Source organism: Artemia franciscana, chromosome 8 (genome assembly GCF_032884065.1).
Source record: "Artemia franciscana chromosome 8, ASM3288406v1, whole genome shotgun sequence".
Taxonomy (NCBI): Eukaryota; Metazoa; Arthropoda; class Branchiopoda; order Anostraca; family Artemiidae; genus Artemia; species Artemia franciscana.
In genome coordinates this window covers 17,068,371-17,083,920 of record NC_088870.1, presented here as the reverse complement: position 1 = coordinate 17,083,920, position 15,550 = coordinate 17,068,371, and the positions used below count along the sequence as shown (strand labels likewise).

The following is a 15,550-nucleotide window of genomic DNA, read 5'->3' as shown; positions in this document are numbered from 1 at the left end:
GTTAGTGACAAGGAAATCCCACAAAGAGAGGGAAAATTCCCAGAGGGGGCTCAAAGGAGGTAATATGCTACAATTTGCTCAGTTTGAAGATTAAATATTTAGTGGTACGAAATTCTTTTTAAATCATTACGTTGGATCATACAAAGATGGGAAGAATGTACCAAGCGGGCCTCAAGCAGGTAATTTGCTACAATTGACCTAGTTTAAAGATTAAATAGTTGACGTTTTAAGCTTTAATGTTTGCTCAAATATTTATCAATAGGCATGTATGAATTGTCCTTATAACAAAGCACTGTGTAAAAATGATAAACGGAAGTCATTATGGTATTAAAAAAAAAAAACTTTAAAGTTGGCATTGGGCAAGCGTAATGGAAAATGACATTTCATTGCTTTTAATTTCCTTTTAGACCTCAATTAAAAAATGAGTTTTATTTTGGGATATATTTGGATTAGGACAGTGGTTTAAATTTATGGAAATATAGGGGGGGGATCATTTGCAGTGTCTTTTGAATTTTTCAATGACAATGTAAAAAAAGCATTTTCTATGAAAATACCCGAAAAAAGTATTTTTTGAAATCCAGGGGAGAAAAAATTTTGGAGGGGAGGGAGGACCCTCCCCCCATAGATGGATACTGTGAGATATGATTTTGAGCTGTATTCTGTGGTAGCTCTTATAAGTATAAAATAATCTTCTATACTGCAGTTAACTCGTTTAATGCGAATTTTTTCAAATGTCTATATAAGTAAAATTGCCACATTTTAGAGAAGGAGAACATCAGAAGATTTTCCATTGTGAGTGGGGTCTGAAATTCCAGACAAATAATTTGTTGTTCCAAATTATCTTGGGAGTTGGTCTTTTGGTTATTCCATTTTATCTATCAGTGGTGTCAATCCATGACAAGTTAGTGGGGAGGGGTGTATTTTTCAAAATATGGGGTGAGAAAATTATAATTTTATCTTTTATTTTCGATGTTATCAAAAAAAAACATTTCCCAATTAAATTACCTCCCAAAAAGATACTTTTCAAAATCTGAAGGGGGTAGGGCTTTTTACCCCCAAATTAACGCCGTTGTCATCTATGTGCGTTTATGGCTATTTTAAATTTTAATATTCAGTTGGAAAACCTGAAATCGGCTGTGAGAAGGGATGCAGCAGTAGTGCAAAAAAAGAACAGATTCTTTGTTTAATCTAAAATAGAATCATTTTGAATTTTTTGGGTTGATTGTCGTCTTTTATTTCGTACGCATGAAAAGGTTATACCGAAGTCATCTAATCACATCTATTACTAGTTTATCCATCTTAAATATGCAACATAGTGCCTTTTGAATTACCGATTTCAAGATGAATTCATCAAAATACCCATCGTTTGAACTCCAGGCTTTTGAAATACGTCTTTTAGCCTTGGTCTGGTGGCATGTCGATCTTAGATGTTTGTAGCCCCTTCTTCCAATGTCATTGGCTACCTCTTAGGTAACGCTTCTAGCTGAATTTACTATTTCGTCCCGATTCATTAGCGGAGAGGAGAAAGTTGTAAGGACAGAAACCATCACCCCCCTTGAAAAGACGTAAGAATGTATAGTTTTTTGGCTACCTTAAGGTGAAACGAATTTCTTCCGTAGTTGAATCCCCTCCCTCTTTTCTTTTTGAACTAGAATGGTTTTGATCACCATAAAAGGAGGACTTCTGGGTGCATTTCTGCTTCAATTTGAATATTTTGTTACTTTTAGTCTTGCTAACGCTATGGGTTCATTATATGTGCGCAAGTTTTTCCAAGAAGACGCCAAAGCTGCGGCAGTGGAAATGGTAAATGACATCAAAGAGACATTTTTCGAGATTTTAGACACCATTGACTGGATGGACGAAGAGACAAGGTAAAATGCCTTTTTTTCTAGACTCAAAACGAAAGGGCCTACCTATGGTTTCTCCTCCAAAATTGAGTGCCTAATTTTTGTTACTGAGAAACCTGGATAGTGTTTCTCTGTCTTTGAAAAAAAATTCCTCGAAAAGTAGTCAGTTTTCTTTTGAATACATTTATGGTGTGTGGGATTGGCGCAACTATTTTTTTTACCGTGTTCACTGGTATGTAGCTCGATAACTGAAAAATATAGACATTTAACACTTTTTTACTTGGTACGGGAATAGTTGAGCTGAAGTTTGAAAATTTTTTATTAATTTTCCGAAAACAAAAATTTTAGAGCATGGAATGATGCAATAGAGGGCTAAATTATCCATCTATTTAAGGTTTCTATTTCAAACCCTAGAAAGGTTAATCTGACGATCCCAAGTTCAAGTTTTTCCTTTATATAAGTAATTGTTTATTCTGATTGATTTTTAAGAAAAGTTTATACAAAACTCAGGTCCAGAAGTCCTGCTGCAACCAAGGTCACAGATAGGTGGGAAAGGAGAGCTTTTTTTGGCATCTTCTTGAAATGGACCAGAAGGGCTATTACACCTCAGCTAAACTCGATAAGAAATAAAATTAATACAATTCTTGTGCTTTTAGGTTATCAGAACGTAATCCAACCTCTGAAGAGGTGGAGGATTGAAGTTAAATAGCTAAATAAGATTCACTTAGACACCCATCAGAAGGGGTTATTGTATCACGACGAAACTTTACAAGTTAAGAATTAAAGCCTGTGTTACAAGTTATAAGTATGAGCTCAAATTTTAGTGATTCATTTTGGGACCATGACCCGATCTCTTTTGGGAGTTGAAAGTGGAGGAGGGCTCCTGCTAAAAGATTCTAGTGCATCATTCTTTTCAATTCTTTTTAAGCACATCAAATATTTGTTTATATGCATTTTTTGTTACGTTTTTATGAGTCTGAGAAAAATTTCGGGGGGAGGCGTAGCTCCTCCCAATACTTAGTAACAAAAGTCTAAGTAAACTAACCAGCAGGCTAACCAGATCATGAACCAACTTCTTTTGGGAGTTTAAAGTGGAGGACTCAGACGAAAATATTATAGTCAATCATTCTTTTTAATTCTTTTTAAGTTCTTTAAATGTTTATATATATATATATATATATATATATATATATATATATATATATATATATATATATATATATATATATATATATATATATATATATATATATATATATATATATACGTTTTTGTAAGTCAGAGAAAAATTATTGGTGTGAAAATAGCCCCCCCCCAATACATAGTAGCAAAGGACTAAGCAGACTAACCAGCGGGCTAACCAGATCATCATTTGATCTGTTTTGGGAGTTGAAAGGGCAGGAGGGCTCCTAGATTCTTAAAATCGGAATATATATAAGGAAATGTTTTCGAACCTTAACCAAACGTGTTGGATAGTAATAATGAGTGTTTTAGTTGTAGTTTCTATGAGTTTGTTTTCGATCTCTCTGGGGATGGAAATATCCCGAATTATCATTGTCAAAATAACTAACAATATGGACTGTTGGATCTCCATTAACCCACTTACTTACTTAAGATGAGACATCAGTTGTTCAGCCCATCTTAGCATTGAGAAGCTCATCATTGCGTGGCCTAGACTTCCTTTCTTTATCATGGCGGAGACGTCAAGCTTTTGTCCGCATATTTTCACCCATGTTGTTGATTCTCTGTGACGCTTTTATATTGCAAATGGCCTGTAGACAAGTTCAGTAAGGAGAGTCAAGTTGACGCTCCTCCTCCGCTTTAAAAGACTAGATCTCATGTCCATATAAAAAATAAATAAATAAAATGAACACCCGCATGTTGAGGAGATCTCGATTTTTGCCACGAGGTTGATTTCTTTTCTATTTTATAATCGTTTACAGAGCTGTCCAAAGATTGTCCAATCTCATTAAAAACTCTACCCTTAGTATCTATCAGTGTTTTCAGGTATTAAAGCTCTTCCTCCCTATCAGTAGCTTCTCCATCGAGGTTTATAGAAGCGTATGCTTTGGTTGAAAGAGACTTGTCTTGGGTATACCTATCAGAAGTTCAGTCTCAGTCGCAATATTTGCAACTCTCTGTAACACCCTAAAGTTAATTATTCGGTAAAAAAAAACAAAAAAACTAACAGCTGTTTTCTTACTTTAAGGAATTGAGCAGCCCACCAGCAGTGTTATTATATTTTAATGTATTTTTAGTTTAGTTTTTTAACTTTTTTTTAAGTATTTTTTTAGTTTTTTTTTTAATAGTTTAGTTATTTTATGTAAGAAATATCTCGAGATGCAAATTTTGGGTGTTTTAATTGACTTAGCTGTTTTGACTTTGGTTGGCTAATAAATTAATTTATTTTTCATCCTCAATGTTATGAATAGCGTAAAATTAAAATCATTATTTAATTCTAGGCTGCGTGCTAAGAAGAAAGCTGAAACTATCACCACTCACATAGCATATCCCGAGGAGCTAATGCAAAATCAGAAGCTTATTGACCTGTACAAAGGGGTAAGAAATACTGCAATAGTCTTTTATTGAATTAAATGTGCTGTTACGAAGTAACTTGCAATTACTGAAATAAGTTTTGTAAATTGGGACTGAAATTTTTTGGAGGATTATTTACTGTGGAATCGGCAAATTGTCGGCCTTCTTTGGGAAAGTGCACTGCTCAATGATTCGCAGAAAAGTCTTTTAGGCCGACTTTACACACGTATACATTTGATTATGTGTTGTTGAGTAGATTTGTCTACTCAAATCTACTCTTTTGAGATTTGTCTACTCTCTTGAGTAGATTAAAAATTGATTTGTCTTCTTAGAACTGATTTACTTGTACTTTTATAAAGAACTGGGCCTTGTATTTTACTCAGACACGGACGTGCTAACAATGATGTTTCTTTTATGCAACCAAAAAATGCGGGATAAAATCGGTGCGTCGGATGTGCGGAACAGCTTCTTTTCAGGGAAAATGTGAAGTTGGTTTTGATTATGTGTTGTTGAGCAACGTTAATACGAGGGAATTAGGCTTTTGTTTAGAAAAAGTCTTCCTAAATTTGCACAGCTACTTAAAAATACACATATTTTTGTATATTCTCAGCTTTAATTTTCAAAAAATAGTTGAGGCTTCAGTTATTACCCTGAGGCTATTGACCGTAAATCTATGTTTTGGTTTAAAGTTGTTTTTTTAAATTTATTAATACTCCTGTCCCTTGAGATTACGCAAGAAAGAGTGAGCAAGAAATTGAGGAAAGATGACAAAAATGTAAAAGAGACAGAATGTTTTACGAAATGACTGCTTATGATGAAATGTAATTTGTTTTTAGGTTCAGCTAGGATGAAAAATTTGAAAACGCTCATGGACAAGTGATCAAGATTTAGATCGCTCGAATTTTTCCTGCTTTTGGGTTTTGGGCTAATTTGCAATTAGGCTTAGATAATAATAATTTTTTTTCAAAAAACTAGGATAGCGAGTACAGGCTATATTCATTGATTACGTTCATTAGTCTATTGTTTACTGCTTTATTTCTTTCAGTGACATGTTTGTTTCTTAAAAAAGGCTTATAACCCCTTCCCAAGATATGGGATCTTAATTTTCTCTTACACTGTATAACTTTTATCGTGTATTTTTTAATGGTAAATAATAATAGTTTAAATAAAATTTCTTGCTCCCAGTTGGAGTTATCTTCAGATGAGTATTTGGACAATGCATTGAACCTGACTAGATTTGGAACAAATTATGCGTTTGGTAAGCTGAGAGAGCCTGTCAACAAAACTGACTGGATTAGCCACGGGCGCCCTGCTATTGTCAATGCCTTTTATTCGTCTATCGAAAATTCTATTCGTAAGTATATATTCGTTCTTTTTTTTCCTCAGACTGCACTTTAATGGTTCATCTTTTGATTATGCATAGGTAGTATTACTAAATATTTTGTTAAGGTCCCCCAGCTGGTGAGGGTATTCTTTTTTCGTTTAGCAATGGCTTCTCGTAAGGCCCTGAAAAGAACAAAAAAAAAATGATAAATATAAATGAGGCGGTATATAAGTTAGAGATAAGAAATGATACTTACTGCTTAAGCTTTTACTACCCGAATTTGAATCCTAGCCTTCGTAACCTTTCTACTCCTGCCTTGTCTAATTCAATCTTAATTATTCCATGGACGACTCTGTCAAACTATGAAGGATACAATTTTGTAGATACACTTTCATATAGTGCGAACTTGAAAACAAGCCAGCAAACCATTATGGGTAGTGGTCTCGAAATTTGAAGTATGAATTGAAAAAAACAAAACAAAAAAAAACTGCAGTGAGAAATATTTCCAATTTGACATAATAGTTCCTGAAATAATAACTTCTTAAATCCGTAATTTCCCCAAATTTGGGATGAGATTCCTTAATTATGCGAAAATCGAGAAGAATTTTTCTAAGCATTCAACCAGTTGGTAAATAATAGCTGCGTTTGGGAAATAACCGCTTAATACGTCGGGATTTTACCGTAATTATGTCGATCTTTCTGTGATTTTGCCAATATCTCAATATCAGTTAGTAAAAATTGGTGGAATTCGTTGGCTTCCCTTCTAAGCATTCGATAACCGACATGGGCAAGGAATAAAACTAAAGAAATAAAACTACTTTAGAATCAAACAAAGCCATTTTAAGCAAACTTGTATGAATAAAATTTTGAAAAATCTGTCAATTAATTCTAAATTCCATAATTTCCCCGAATTTTAGATGGAATTCCTTAGTTGTCTGAAAATCTAGAAGAATTTTCTTCCAAGGGTTCAACCAGTTGGTAAATAATAACTGCGTTTTGGAAATAGCAATTGCGTTTGGAACACCGATAGGCTGAATCGAGGTTTTTATTGTGAGGTTTTTATTTATTTTTTGTTCTCCTTGTTATATTTTAATGATTCACTTTAAATATTAATATTTCTATAAAAAATTGTTATATTTAAATGTACAAACATGCAATATGTAAAAATGTAAAAGCACCACAAGTGGTATTCTAGAGCTCAATGCCCATTCCAGGTTTTTTCTCGGGGTGGGGGCTTACAAAACAATTTATTTTGAGGGAGGTACAAAAAAAATTCTAAAAGCCCATAGAAAAATTTGTTTATGTTAATTTTTGTTACGTTTTTACGAGTCAGAAAAACATCCCCCCACCTCTGGATACGGCCTTGATAGAGGTGTTAAGTCGAAATAAAAGCTAAACTAAAAGATTATAACACTAGAGCCGCAAGTAATGAAGCAGTCAGATGAAAAATGAAAAAAAAGGACTGAAGTTATTTTAGGTAAAAAGAGAGTCATCGTGGTCGTTGTCTGAGGGTCGACCCGAATTTTTATTTTTAACTAAACTGCTTTAGCAATTGAGTTTTTTACTATTTTTTGCTAAACTACTATTAACCGTTGCAGTTGACCTCCTAACCTCCTCTCTCCTTTGTTCAGTCTAATCTTGTAGGAAAATATAATAGTAGTTTCCAAAGTGACGAAGGGGGGCAACGATATCGTAACACTAGATGTTTTAATTTTTCCTTACAAATATGTCGAACTAAGTGAATGCCTACGCAGAGGGACAAGAAAAGAGGTATATTATTCTTGTGACAAAAAAAAAAAATATTTTGGTGCGCACACTATGGACGGGTTATAAATCTGGAATGTGGTTAAATCAGAACTCAACTATGTATAGTCAGTAACTGTCTATCTGACGTAACGGGTAGGGTGCCTAAAGCCAGACATATTATCTGGAGATGTTTCATGGCTGATACAATCAGCTGGTTTCTAAAAACCAAAGTGGATGTGCATTTTCATTTTTTTTCTCTCTTTTTTCATATCTAAAGGCAAGCAAGTATAGCCTATATATAGGCAAGCAAATTTTAAATGTAGGTGTAAAACTGTATGTGTAGTTTGGCAAGTACACACTGTTTTGTCTTACGCTATGAGGGGTAAAATTTAAATATGTAGGAAGTTTTTTCTTGGCGGATGGAGAGGGGTGGGGCTAATCTGGCCTTTTTCGCTGGTAACTGTTGCGTATTCGTCTCAAAAATTCCTGGTAAAACGTCTGGATAACTGGCTGACCCAGTGCAATAAAATTTTTATGTGACGAGGCGAATTTGTAGTCTCCCATTGCCTTGGTTGCTGCTTAGCTTCAGGACCCTGCACATAGCATCATGATTCATCAAAAGTTTGGGTCATTTTGGAACTCTGACTTAAAAGCAAAGCTTGATTCCAGGCAATTTTGTTTTTTCTTGGTAGTCAGCATTCGAACAACAAATTTACCACCATTCTTCTCATTCCAAAATCTAGTCATAATTCTCTATGCTGAACTCTAAGTCACTCTAGACTCCTCCAACACTTCTTCAATGGTCCGCTATCGACTTTCCAGTATTATTTAACGATCTCCATGTTATAATTTTTTTTTAGTTTGGGCCGACAAAATACGCCCATTTTTAACATTTCAAAGGTTTCTGTGGCCGTTTTCCTGAGCAGGGGGCACAACTTTAGGACCGTATAGGCCATCACAAAAAACGACGAGCATGCAAAGCAGCGATCCCATTAATTTTTACACAAACATAATACAGTATACATATACACAATACACAATACGTATACATAATACATAATACACAATACATTCACATAATACACAATACATAATAACAACACATAATACAGTCTTCTGCAGTAACGATAGTTGGCCAACTGACTGATGAAAAGTAGCTCTATACGCTCCTACCAGATAATACCCAGTACTAAAGACAGTCCGCCCTCTATGCCATTAGTTTGGTTCCTTTTGGGTCTCACTTCTTATGGCTATGAAATCTTTCCTCAGTAAACACTAGACGGAATAAAAGGTGAATAAACTCAAAGTAATCAATTTGAATCCTTTCCCAGGCATTCATTGGATTTCTCTGGATTTTCTGAAAGCTGTATTACCTGGAATTATTTTAAAAACTTTAGCTAGCCCCTTTTTAACCGATTTCATCATTGGTGTAGTCAATGATTCGGCCAACACGTGGGGTAATAAAACCGGCCACCTCTGGCTTTAAAAATAAAATATCCTGAACTTGGCCAACGCAAATTCAAGAAACAAAAAATAAAGAAAAAACCAGAAGGTCTGACACGGGGAGATATGTGGGAAGAGGTGGGGGAGATATGCATCCAGTCTATTTTGAGATATTATGCTTTTTACGAGTGTTCTCTGCAATTCTTGCATTTTTTAGTGTAAATTTCATGTATTTAATAATGTTAAAGAAACAATTTTTTGTAATTTTCACGCACCATTTTCTTGTTTTGTTAGAGTTTCCGGCTGGTATCTTGCAAGGAGCATTTTTTGGAAAGAACCGCCCCACATATCTCAACTATGGAGCTATTGGTTGGGTCATTGGACATGAAATCACTCATGGTTTTGACGATCAGGTACATATACATTAGCACGTTGGTGCATGATTACATGCTTGTTTATTTTTAATAAGAATTGTCTGCTGATACCCTCCCAGCAAGAAAAAAAATGTTAAATTCCACAAAGTGGGGATTTTCCCCGGGATCAGAAAGATTTGGGGCAATCCGGCCCCCTCCCCTGCCCTTTTGTTTCCCAAAGTCGTCCGATCAAAATTATGAGATAGCCATTTTGCTTATCATTGTTGAAAAACTCAATAATTATGTCTTTGGATATAACATGACCCCCCCCCCCCAGTCCAAGGGGAAGGTCTTTAAGTAAAAAAATTTGCCCATTTTTACACATAGTACTTGTTATTGTGAAGTATGTATACATTTTTCGGTGAGGGTAGGGGCGATTTTTTGCTTTTTTTTTCAACGGGGAAATTTCCTATAGGGAGGGAAGTTTCCAGGGGATGAACTTGTCTGGGGGAAATATACACCGGGGGAATTTGCCAGAACTCCTGTACAAGATTCTTTTTAATGTCTTGCTTTCTCTTTTCCGTCTGAATTTTACGGTTGGAGTTAAGATTATTTGTCTGGGGTAAATTTTCGTCGGGATTGAATTTCTAGAGGATATTTCCATACAAAGGGGGAGTGCTTCGTGAAAGTGGGACCAGATTTCCTGGCATTACTTAAAGGTGATTAGAAATTGAATTAGGGATTGAATTGTCTAGAGGATATTTCCGTACAAAGGGGGAGTGCTTCGTGAAAGTGGGACCAGATTTCCTGGCTTTACTTAAAGGCGATTAGAAATTCAAATTTTAAAAAATAAGTTTTTTTTAACTGATAGTAAGGAGCAACATTAAAACTTAAAACGGACAGGAATTATTACGTTTTTCGAAGGTGATTGCCCCTCCTTAACACCTCTCTTTTTACGCTAAAGTTTGAATTTTGTCCCAATTCTTTAAGAACGACTTCAATAGGAAGCTCTTTTAAAAGTACTAAAAAACTTTAGCGTAAAGAGCAAGGTGTTGAGGGGGGGGGGGTAATCTCCTTCATATGCGTAATAATTTCTGTTTGTTTTCAGTTTTAATGTTGCTCCTTACTTCAAGTTGAAAAAAATTGTTTTTAATTTAATTCCATTAGGATTGAGCGTCAAAGAAACATATTGGAAGTATATTAGGTAGAGGGTATATCATAAAAACACCGTGTTTCCTCCTGCTTTTCGATAGTTACTTTAAACTTTTTTTCGTGAGCTCGGAAGTGAAGCTGGCTTAGCTTTCAGTTGTTTGTTTCCACTATTCGCGACTAGCAGAAAGCTGCCAGCGAGAAGACAAGATTGGCTAGAGATGAAAGTCAATCCAGCTTGCTGGTCGAAGTGTTTCTAGGTCAGATGCACCATTTGGGGGGTCAGGGGTGGGCATACGCCCACCCCAGATTTTCCAAGGGGCCCAAGCTTCCACCACAAAGGGCCCTTTACCGGCCATAATAATCCATTATGTCCAACATAATCCATTCTGTCCAATTGATTTGAAATTACCGCACGCCTGTTAACCAAAGAGCGTAATTACTTGACGACCCTTGGGATAATTACACTATTTGCTATTAATTATTGTAAACTTTGAAAGTAGGTACGATACATAATAAAATTCGTCCATTTCCTAGATGATTACGTGACACAAAGTGAGTCGGGGGGGGGGGCAAGATAGAGTTTATGCCCACCCCAAGATTTGGTCCAAATGGCGCCTCTGTTCTAGGTAGTAGTTTTTGGCGCTAAATTCATATTCTTGTGCACAACACTTAATGGAACTTCCATTTTGACTTTTCTTCTTGTTATTATCAATTACTTCAACAAATGAATAGCGTTTTTGATAGCCTTTTAAGATAACGACTAGTTTCAATTATTAATGCTGGTTTATACATTAAAACTGATAATGACATTGGAAGCGTGTTCGATTTTTGAATAACTTACTTTTTCACTTAACTTCTTGATAGTGATTAGGCTCAAATATCAGAGTATTGACTTTGTAAGTTGTCTTTATTTAATTTCAAAAACAGGTCAAAAATATGACCTGCGTACCTGTGTGTTTGATGTACATTACCATTGTTTACATTATTTAACTCATAGGGACGGACATTTGGCCCAGATGGCAACTTGCAGGACTGGTGGGAGCCTTCAACAAAAGATAATTACTTAGAACGAGCCCAGTGTATGATTCAGCAATATGGCAATTTTTCATTCCCAGAGCTTAATATGAATGTCAACGGGAAAAATACTCAGGGTAAGTCGAAATAACATTTCAATATTTATCAGAGAGACATGAAAGATTTTTTTTATCTGGATGTGCGTCTCTAGAGAAGAGAGTTTTCCTTAAAAAATCGTTAAATTCATCGGCCCTAAGAAACTGTTAGGAAAAGAACTATTCACTTATAGAATAATTGTTTCTTCTAAGTAGTCTAAAATAATTATTTGGTGTTTGACGCTAGACTTTTTTTTTTTACTTTCTAAAGATTGAGATCTGTATTACTGCTTTAATTAAGAGTCATCTTGTCTTATTAAATATTATTTTTTCCTTTAATAGAGAAAGGTTGAGATGGGTAGAGGCCGTCCTACGGATAAAGGATGGTATATTGTCAAATATCGTCCTTTTCGGCTAACCATCTTAGGCAAAATGAAAAGTAGGTCGTCCCCGAACGGGAGGGTAGGACATCGTAGGGAAAACTTTAGGGAAAACTTTAAGGAAAATGAGAACTTCTTGGGAAGGAAAGAGAGAGGCTTTGAATGGATTGGGACAGAGGAGTAGCGTGCGTAGCTGTGTTGGCCACAGGCGGCTGTTAGTACAATTAGCCTATAATAATAACAATAAAATTTTAAATTTTAATCTTGTTGACACAGACGGTAGCTTTGCACAATCTGTCTACACAAACGTGAACACTGTCAATTTTCTCTCCCCATATTTTTGAGTTACCCTTGGTTGTATGCACAATCAAAGGTGGGCTTCTTATTACCCTACAATCGTAAATCAATGCAGCTAACCTTCTTCACAGTTTTGTGATGCAACCCTGTTAAGTGCTAGACTTAACTTGGAGCCTGAGCTTGTTGTTAGCTTGAATAGTAGTCTACAAAACTTTGTAGTTTATATTCAGTTTTGTCAAAATATGTTCAGGGCATTATGAGTTGCATAATCTTTGGACAGTTCGTAATTTAATTTCCAATTTTAATCAAAAACGCAGCTGTCATTTCTTAAAATGCTCTTTCATAAGATGAAAAAATCTTTTTTTTTATCTTAAAAACTCTTTGAAAAAATGAAAAAATTGATACGTCGTTGACTCTTCCTTCCGCTGACACCTGGGTAGCCTGCCTTCATCTTACGTTCCCAAATATAGGTTCCCCACCCCTTATATTTCCCACATAAGGTGCTTCTTATCTTCTGTTCTGATGGATTTCTTCCATCCTGGAAAAAAACTACTTGATCAATTAGCTTTTTATGAAAAATGACAATGATGATGGCTGCATATGAAGTTGAAGGAAGGAGTAGTGTGCATCAGGGAATAGGATTCTTAGGTGGTCTAGCTAAGTAACCTATACCGTCTTTTGTGTCTTGTCTGCCTACATTTCGTAAAATATATACCAGATTTCATTACTGATGTGGGAGGAACAAGATGAATAAACTAAGTGATGCCTGTGTCTACTTTATCTTTAAATATAATTATTTTTTCACTCACGAATCAAATTTGAAGGCCTTAAATGGACCCTAAAGTGACATTTACTTACTATTAGGAAACTTCCTTACTGGAAACTACTTTGAAACATTATAAAATACTTGCTTATATCATTCCTAATCATGGACCCCTTCACTTTGTCCCCCCTCTTAATGCACCAAAAATATCCCTAATTGAATATCCCTCAACGAGTTTTTTTAAACTCATTGAGTGACTCTTGTCTTCCCGCCGCTTGTTTACAGTTAAATTAATTAGAAAAATTGATGTATTTCTAGAGTTATTTTTTATTTGTACTGTGTAGCATTTAACTTGGCTTTGAATTCCATAGTTAATATTTAAATGATTTTTTTAAACAAAAAATTAAATTTTCATGTCATTAAAAATGAATATATATATATATATATATATATATATATATATATATATATATATATATAAATGCTCTGCATGGATCGTTGTGGTCTTAGAATAAAAAAAGAAATATATTAGCGAAGTAAAAAAAAAACTCTATCTTAACAAATAGCCCAGCAAAAACAAACAATACATACGTTCTTTACTATCTCCACTTACTTTTCATACAAAATTTCTTTTTCTAGGTGAAAACATTGCAGACAACGGGGGTATTAAGGAAGCCTATCGTGCTTACGAAAGATGGTCGAGAAGACAAAACCCCGACTCCAATGGATGGGACATTGAAAAATCACTTCCTGGCTTCTCAAAATACAAGTAAATATAAATTACATTTTAAAGATTTTATGAATCTCCTTACAGTACTTAGCGTAAAAAGTGCATCTGGATTTTTAAATCGTGGCGCTTTAAAAATATTGAGGAGCTATTCTACCGGACCCTTTTGAGAAAAAAAAAAAATCTGTTTCACTTTCATTAGCAACTACCAGAAAATAAAGACTTATTAAATAAAATGCATTAAAGGTTAAACGCGTTTGTTAAATTTTAGAATTCTTAGCGATTGAGACGGAGCTCTGAGATTAATGACAAAATAACTGAGGACCGCATAGCAAAGGTCTCAGCAGTATATTTGCATTTTTTCCTTCTTATCACTGGCTACTTTTTCTATTATTGTCATGAAATAAAAATACCCTAAAGAAAAAACTAAAAAAAACGAATTTTTTTGTTTTCTGTTATTGCTGGTATTATTTTTTTTTCTAACTAAAATGAATTCCTTCCTTTTGTTGCAAAGCAACGCTTTGTTTTATCGCTTTTTTTTCCTCATTAAAACCTTAATAGAACATGAGCCTGAATTTTAATTAAAACTTGACAAGCTTCTGGTTAAACAAAAAAAATATAAAAGGGAAGGATACGGTTGGAGTACACTTGTATACTGGGGCTCCTAATTAATATTCAGTTGCTCTTTGATTCTCATTGAAGTAACTCAAATGGCTGCTTTTCCCTACGTGGATAAGTAGCGACAATTGTATTTATTATTATTGGTGGTGGTTTTTATTTGTTTTTAGTTTAGTTTTCTTTTAGTTTTTTATCTTGTACTGAGGACGCCTTGTTTGGATGCAGGCGAAATACCCACGTTGTTTTAGTCTTTCCTTTCCACTGGCCGTCGTCTCGTTTGAAGTTTTCTTTTTGTAGAGTTTTATCTCTCATTGTTGTTTATTGTCATGTCTGGTTAGTTCGGCTTAAGAACTTTCAATCCTAATTAATCAGTTGATACTTGACAATTTTGACAGTTGATGATTGATACTTAACAATTTTTTTTTAAATCCATGAACCGATGATTGACAATCCATTACTATTGGTGAGCTTAGACATCTTAATCTACTCATGTCCAACAATAGTTATCGGCCTGAAAAATTATCGTGTAGAAATCGGATGATTAAACTTAAATTCAAAATAATTCCTTAAAAACTCCCTGCTGATTTTTTATTTGTACTTTTAAAAATAGATCAAAAAATAAAAGAAGTGTGTGACATCATATATGCTATAATCCTATACAGCCTTGTTGCTTCAGGTAGAGTAATTGGAAAGATGTATGTGAAATCATTAAGTATATTTGAACAGAACAAATGCTTGAAAATATTTAGCTTGTTCCTGCAATATCGATTTTTTTTTCCTTTCTCATAATTAAAGATAATTACTTAAAAAATCGCTACCGTCGTTCGAGTTGAACCCAGTGATTATCCGGTGAGGAGCCGGAGCTTCCAACCCTGGACGATCTTTTCATAGCTTTTATTGTATACTTTACCGTTCCATACAAATCAAATTACGTGAAATAATATTTAAACACAATTATGTTTTATAAGGTAAAGCTATGAAAAAACTGCCGAGTGTGTCTGTCGGTCCAGGCTTGGTAGCAGTGCTGGTGGCCAGTTTCTATGTTTCTATATATGTATTTACTTCTTTACTGTATAAAAATATCCTGTGTTTGGTTGTTTTTTCATGTATTTGATTTGCAGTTTTGTATATTTTTTGTTTTTAAAGGGCCGGAGAACTTGAGAAAAAAAATTGCATCCAAATGAAAGAGAAATTTAAAAAGGAGCTGTAAATTTGTGTATTGAAATGCTCTTATGTTATTTCAGGTTTTACCATTA

The 15,550-nt window shown here is 34.6% G+C and overlaps 1 protein-coding gene across 1 annotated transcript in view; it reads left to right on the top strand.

Annotated features, from left to right (window-relative positions):
* LOC136030066 (neprilysin-2-like) overlaps nucleotides 1-15,550 on the top strand; it is an 83,990-nt gene that overhangs the window by 64,693 nt on the left and 3,747 nt on the right. Inside the window, exons 9-14 of the mRNA XM_065708692.1 lie at nucleotides 1,728-1,871; nucleotides 4,310-4,406; nucleotides 5,568-5,736; nucleotides 9,190-9,308; nucleotides 11,398-11,551; nucleotides 13,589-13,718. Coding sequence (XP_065564764.1) covers nucleotides 1,728-1,871; nucleotides 4,310-4,406; nucleotides 5,568-5,736; nucleotides 9,190-9,308; nucleotides 11,398-11,551; nucleotides 13,589-13,718 — 813 coding nt within the window. The remainder of the gene's footprint in view (nucleotides 1-1,727; nucleotides 1,872-4,309; nucleotides 4,407-5,567; nucleotides 5,737-9,189; nucleotides 9,309-11,397; nucleotides 11,552-13,588; nucleotides 13,719-15,550) is intronic.